This window comes from Mus musculus, chromosome 7, assembly GCF_000001635.26.
Source record: "Mus musculus strain C57BL/6J chromosome 7, GRCm38.p6 C57BL/6J".
In the NCBI taxonomy this organism is placed as follows: Eukaryota; Metazoa; Chordata; class Mammalia; order Rodentia; family Muridae; genus Mus; species Mus musculus.
The window spans coordinates 106,941,385-106,948,693 of record NC_000073.6 but is presented as its reverse complement, the minus strand read 5'-3'; the positions used below and the strand labels follow the sequence as shown (position 1 = coordinate 106,948,693).

Genomic DNA, 7,309 nt, shown 5'->3' with positions numbered 1-7,309 from the left:
GTGAACCATTAAGACAAATGCATATTTACATTTTTCTATCAATATAGAAATGTTGACATATTGAGATCCTTTCTTGTATGTACATCACAATTCATTTTGCTGCCATTCATAGAGGAGGGACTATTGGGTCATCCTGAGATGCAGAGCACACAAACCTTTTGTGGTATTTATAGAAAATTTGAAAAATAGACATGTAGAATTCAATCTGTGGCTACAAATCAAGAAAACAAAATGTCCCAAGACATCTCATTGTGTGTAAGGTTAATAAAGTGAGCTATCGTTACTGCCAAGAGTCGCCCCAGGGAATATTGTGTTTGCATCCTTTCTCAAGACCTTGATCTTAAAAGAGCTCTTCTCAGAAAAACGATTGAGATCAGTGCTGGTGCTTGGAAGCTATGTATCCACACTAGCCAACAGCAGCTGGTAATGGAGTCTACTGCTATGTCTGCTTCCAGTCCAGCTGCTAGGAGAGAAGCCTGAGAATCACTGGGTCCTAACTCCAGATCTGCAGCTAAGAAAGAGTTGTAGACATCTATCTAATTTACTTAGTGTGAGGTCCCCACGTCTGTGCTTCCTCTTCTCCAGGCCTCTGGGTAAGGAGAAAGATATTGCGATGAACAAGGATGATCCTGAAGGAAATGAGATACCCCTCAACTCCAGAAACCTCGAGTGTATCCTGAGAGAAGGGGCCAAAAAAAAAAAAAAAAAAAAAAAAAACAACAACAACAACAACAAAAAAACCCCTCATTTTAACCCACTGTCTGTTTGAGGCAGAGTGTTTTTCATTTCTCTCATCTTCTTTAGAATCCTTAACCTTAGAAACCTTAGCTCTTTATAAGTGCATCCATTCTGGTTCTAAAAGAGGCCCAAGAAAACGAATGAATAATTTCTTTTAAAAAACTAGTCATCATTTTCCTCCCACCAGTATCTCACTGCTCATTGAGTATCCAGTCTTACCCACAGTGGTGTTTTCTTCTTTTGCTGTTCTCATGATCTATTTGCAGTGAAGCCCTCTGGAATTATGGAGGTATTGCTTACAACATATAGTAGAGTTTTAGCTGTGTATAGTTGATTGCTCTGGCAAGTGGGGGGAGGCCAGAGCTGAAGAGTACTAGCACTGAATTATGTGGGCTCTGTAGGCACCGATAGAGCAGTGTGCAGAGAATGATGTAGTCTGCTTGGGGCTAGAGCGAGAAAGAGACACTTACAGCAATTGGTGGTGCATTTCCTCCTCACCAGAAGAACTGCCAGTGAATCTTACTGTATACACAGGCGTACGCGATGTTATTAACTTGTGTTTCTCCTTGTCAAACAATTTCTCAATTCTAAAGAAATGACTTACTTCTTAAAAACATAAGCCATTCCTTCAAAATTGTATATTATTCTTTAAATAGGTCATATAGTGCTTGGAGTATTTGAATGCACATGTATATAAATGACAGTATTAAGGAGGATCCTATTAATTTCTATACTTGTTCATTTATTCATTCAGCTAGTCAAAAATCTTTGAAAATTTATTTATGCCAAGAAATGCAGATATATGGAATGTTAGGATTAAGATAGATTTATTAACTTGAAAAACCTTAGAAACATATTATGGTCAGATATTTATGAACATATAATTACTAATATTTAGTGAATGTGCATGTTAACATTTGCCAAATTATACAGGGAATAAACACAGCTCACTGCCTAAAAATTCACCATATTATAACATGGCAAGTTTGCTTATTAAAACTATTGGAAAATGAGGTCAGCAATGAAGCTTTTATTGACATTCTTAATCATTTTGGACTTATAACAATATTCTTCTTAAAGCTTTCTTAATTTTTATTGTTACATTATTTTATTATCATATTATTATTTTATTATTAAATTGAACTATTATTAACTATAATAAAAGAAATACATTTTACAGTACTGCCAATTGTATACTCAAAAGTGCACACACATACTAAAGGAAATATTTCCTCAAAACCATGGTTACGTTATTGCAAAAGACAGTATTCTTTTTTCTATTTTAATTAAGAAATACTAATGCCAACCCACTAACTATATTTAATTATCACTGAATATATTGTAAATGACAGTTTCTTAAGCATATAACAAAAGATTATTTTGATTATTGATGATAGTGTCTTTCATCCTCATGTCACCTCAAACCAAAGTGAGAGGCAAGACATTTTTTATTTGCATTGGTTTTTGTAACATGCTTTTAGACATGATCTTGCTGGTCCCTAAGCCAGTATATCCTTCCATACATTACACTAGACCCAGTTCAGATCCAGTTTTGACAGCACTTCTTGATTTGAAGCTTGCTTCTGTTCTCTTGACTCATGATAAACTTAGAAATCATAAGCCACTGATTTAGATCAAATGACTCTGGTCACATTTTTTCTATTTTGTACCTGAACAGAGGTTCATGTGTGTAAGCACAAATATACTTGCAGTTTATGACTTTTCCTATTTTAATATGGTATGGACAGCTGGATTAGCTTTCATTCCTGATAACACTGTTAAAAAACATTCATTTTTAAAAAAAGATTAGTTTATTATATATATATGAGTACACTGTCACTGTCTCCAGACACACCAGAAGAGGGCATTGAATCCTATTACAGATGTTTGTGAGCTACAATGTGGTTGCTGGGGATTGAACTCAGGATCTGGAAGAGCAATCAGTGCTCTTAACCATGGAGTCATCTCTCCAGCCCCTCTAAAGAGCACTCTAACATGGGTACTTCATATTTTCCGAGGAACACCCACTCCAGCTTCATGTTCCACTGCTTACTTTCTTTACTCCTTTCTGTTCACTTATCTTTTATTTTGTATCCAGTCATCACACTGTTGTAGATATATACCAAACTATAGATAGTGACTGTGTATCCTGCCTGGTTTCTGGACACTTCACCAAATGCCTGGTTTCCTGCCAAAGCACACATCCAGTTAATTGCAGTATGCCAAGCTACAGCATGAATGAAGCTAAGTACTATTAGGACACATAAGATATTGTCCTTTTCAGACAGTTCTTAGACTGCCTCTGGACTTCATGAAAGAACCCTTATGTGATTCTGCCTAATTCTGGTCATATGTCTTCCATTTGTTTATACACTATAACAAGGTTATAACTTTGTAATTCCTCTTTGGATGGTGTTATTGGAGAAGATGTTAGAGAATTCCAATAAAAAATGGAGAAGATGATTATTGGCATCTGGTATTTTTTTGGATCAAGGCTAACTTATTCTCTGTGATTAGTAAACTGGAAAGTAACACTAGAACTTTCTCACCAAAGGAAGGATTTTTTATTGTTTTTCAAAGGCATATAATATCTTTGAACTTTTGATATATGGTTTTAATATTTATCTCAGTGTGTAATTTTGTATGTTAGATTAACAACATGGAATTGAACTGAAGATGTTTTCTGGAATTATCAACACAATTGTTGAACAATGGCTCCATAGATAATAGCGCTCTGTCATCAAAGATTATGAGAGTGGTCCTGTTTTCAATGCACATACCAATCAGCTTTAGGAGCCATATAGCTATACAGAAAATACAGCATCTTGAATGCTTACAATAATTTTTTTTAACCAATTTCTTTTCTTCCCATGGCATTTTTACTTTCTGGATTTGACCATCATAACCAACATTTGATTGTTCTGCCTGTGTATGCTGATTTGTAGGAGTAACATCCATGGGCAAATTAAACCACACTTATCTGACGGAGTTCATCTTGCTGGGCCTCTCTTCAGATCATCAGACTCAGATCCTGCTGTTTGTGGTATTTCTCATCATCTACCTGATCACTGTGTTTGGGAACCTGCTCATCATACTCCTCATTCATGTTGACTCCCGACTTCATACACCAATGTACTTCTTTCTAAAAATCCTGTCATTCAATGATCTCTGTTTCTCTACAACAATTGTTCCAAAGATGCTAGTCCACTTTCTAGGTGTCAGAAAGACCATTTCATTTGCTGGGTGCTCAGTGCAAATGTTTTCTTTCCTCATAATGGGGTGTACAGAAAGCTCTCTTCTGGCAGTCATGTCATATGACCGCTACATAGCTGTCTGCAAACCCCTGCACTACTCCACCATCATGACACATAAGGTTTGTGTTCTGCTAGTTGTAGGATCCTGGACTAGTGGAATATTTGTGTCTGTAGTAGATACCTCATTTACTTTATGCTTGACGTACCGGGGACCAAATATAATCAATCATTACTTTTGTGAGCCTCCTGCACTCTTAAAGCTGGCTTCAGAAGAAACCTACACAGCTGAAATGGTCATATTTGCAATGGGTATAATAATTCTCTTAGGTCCTGTCTCTCTTATCCTTTTCTCCTATTGGAATATTATCTCCACTGTGGTTCAAATACAATCAGGTGAGGGGAGGCTCAAGGTTTTCTCTACCTGCAGTTCCCATTTTATTGTTGTTATCTTCTTCTATGGCTCAACAATATTTACCTACATGCAGCCAAACTCAAAGAAAATGAATGAAAAGGATAAGGTAATCTCGGTATTCTACTCAATAGTAACATCCATGATGAACCCATTCATTTATAGCCTAAGGAACAAAGATGTGAAAGGGGCATTAAAGAAAGTACTTAAAAGAGAGATAAGATAAAAGAATATAGGAGATAATCAGGAATATAGGCGATTCTGAAGTCTATCAATGTCTTAAACACCTTTCGTTGTGAACTATCTCTAATCTGAGAGTAAAGTTCCTTCATGTGCACCAAAGAATGCTTCTGCAACCTTGTTCACAATTATTTTATTTGGGTGCAGCTCACTTAATTTGTGACAATTTTCCTATTAATAGTAAATAAAATAAAATAGAATAAAATAAATTTAAAATAGTGAGAAAGTTTTATAAACTGTAGGTTTCATGAACCAATCTAATTTCACCATGGGACATTTCCTTTAGCTTTAAACCCCACAGGTAAATGCCAAACTCATACTACCCTACCATTGTTCATATCCGTCTTTATAGTTTTAATCCACAGATATCCAAACTACTTCTATAACTAGGTATGATGGCACAAACCTATAATCTAAGTACTCATGAGACCAATGCAGAATGATATTGACAGTTTAGGCAAGCCTGGGCTATATAAGGATTTTAGATCAGCCCAAAATAAAGATTAAGATCTTTTCTCAAAAGCAAATAGGCAAAGTATCCTGATAGTCAAGTCAACTCTCAGTATTGGATTTCCAGAACACATCTTTAATATTTCCCACACTCCTTACAACAAGAATAGTTATTGGTTCTAGAGAACTAAGATTGAGAAACAGCTTTCTCCATCAGAACTGTTATGAGAAACCCTTCCACTCTAAATAACATACCCCTCCCTAGACAAATTCTTTCCTATGCAGGTAGATAGAAATATTTGTATTATTATTTTTATTACCTCCTCTATGGAAAGTAGAGTACAATGCATGACACATTTTCTCTGTGAGCTCAATTGGCCTCTGTAGTACTATATATTACTCAGGGCAGGAACGGTGTGGATGAGATAGAGCTTCTATGTTCTTACTAGAATTCTGAATGTAACATTTCCTTCTCCTTGAAGGAAATACAATGATATTTCATTCCTTATGCTTCATTAACAGTTCAATTCTAGGCTGATGTGAAATGTAGCCTACACTTAGGTGGTGTCCCCATTCTTGGTCTCAAAGCCATGATGATGTAAGTTACAGTCATCCTAGCGTTGCCAATTTCCTTCTCTAGTAGTTAATTTCTCCTGGAAGGGCCATGGTGGCACAGACACATCCAATCATCTATGCTTCTTGTCTTGGACTTACATATATCTTCCTATAATATACCACCTTTCTACCAAGGAGCCCATTGTTAGGATGCTCCACATGAATGAACATTGCTGCTCATTTTAGAAACCTCTCCACCTTTTTCACAAAGTGGGAAGAACTCAAAAATACTTTGTTTTCCCTGAAGCTGCTTATAATTAAATTAACCTCTCATTTTGTGATACTCTCTTACCATATATAAAAACAAAGTGATAATGGGCAAAGAATGAGGTTGGAGAGGTGAAAATAGAAGGGGGATGATGAACTTCAAATTTTCCACATTGACTTCCATCTTTTCCAGATTCAATGGTCACAAATGTTTTTCATGACAAAAGAGGACATATTATCCCATAGTAGATCTGGATGGGAAGGTATGTGGGAAGGACCTGGGAGGTATAGAGGGCAGGGGTAATTGTAATCAGGATATATAGTATGAAAAAAGATTTTGGTTTTAATAAAAGGGATAAAAACAAGAAAAACAACAACCACAAAGAACTCTATCTTATATACAATTTGTAGGGTGAAAAATGGTCAAAGTTCTTGAAAGCTAATACAGTCGATATTGGCATAGGAGACCTCAGACACAGATACCTTAGGAACGATAACCACAGCCAAGGGGAAAGAATTAGGATCCCAGAAGGCAGAGCCTTAATGACTCTGAGACACCAGCTTCAGTGCCAGACTAGCCTTGCAAAGTCAACTCCTGGACAAGAACTCAGAGATAAAGTTCCCTTTGTCCTTTCATCAGGGTCTCTGAGAAAGCTTTGGGTCAGTCTGGGTCTCTACAATTAAGATTTTGAAAAATCCAAAATCTATTGTAATGTAACTTTTCAATATATCTAAAGCATAAGAACTAAATTTTATTTATATACTGATACTTCTAAAGTGTTATGAATGATTTTAGGATGAGTGAATTTTATAATAATTTATGACAGAAGTTATCAAATACAATATATGGGAAAATGTTCAAAATGAACCATCTGCCTATGCAGAGCTCACTATAAATGAGATATTTAATTATATGCCATCCAGAAAATGCTCAGGGGCAGTTGTGGAAGAGGAGGCAGGAAGATGCTAAGAATCACGGTGGTAGATGTCTGCATGGAACCAGTATTTGCTAGACATGGCAATTGCACATATGGATCTACAGTGGCTGGGACTGTATCCACAAGACCAAATCAGTGAAAAATCCTGTCATGGATGGGGGCAGGGTCTTGAAGTTCCATCCTCAACTTAGCAACTATTGGCAATTGATGAGTCCTGGGAGCAGGAGAATGAATGGGATCTGGTCTTTCAAGGTTACCCAGCCCCTGGTAGACACATTCAAACCAACATAGAAAAGGAAACACTAAGCAGACTCATTAAATGTTTTTGTTTTAAATTTTGAGAGAGAGAGAGAGAGAGAGAGAGAGAGAGAGAGAGAGAGAGAGAACACCACATGAATGAAGTTGGAAGGAAAAGCAAGCATGGGCAGAGCATGGAAGGAATGAGGGGGAAAGGAACA

General features: G+C 36.5%; 1 protein-coding gene across 1 annotated transcript; it reads left to right on the top strand.

The window, feature by feature from the left end:
• The first annotated feature begins 381 nt into the window (after positions 1 to 381).
• On the top strand, positions 382 to 4,627 carry Olfr710 (olfactory receptor 710). Its single transcript, NM_146601.1, has 2 exons — positions 382 to 593; positions 3,684 to 4,627. The coding sequence occupies exon 2, from the start codon at positions 3,695 to 3,697 to the stop codon at positions 4,625 to 4,627; it is 933 nt and encodes a 310-aa protein (NP_666812.1). The 5' UTR covers positions 382 to 593; positions 3,684 to 3,694.
• Positions 4,628 to 7,309: the final 2,682 nt, after the last annotated feature.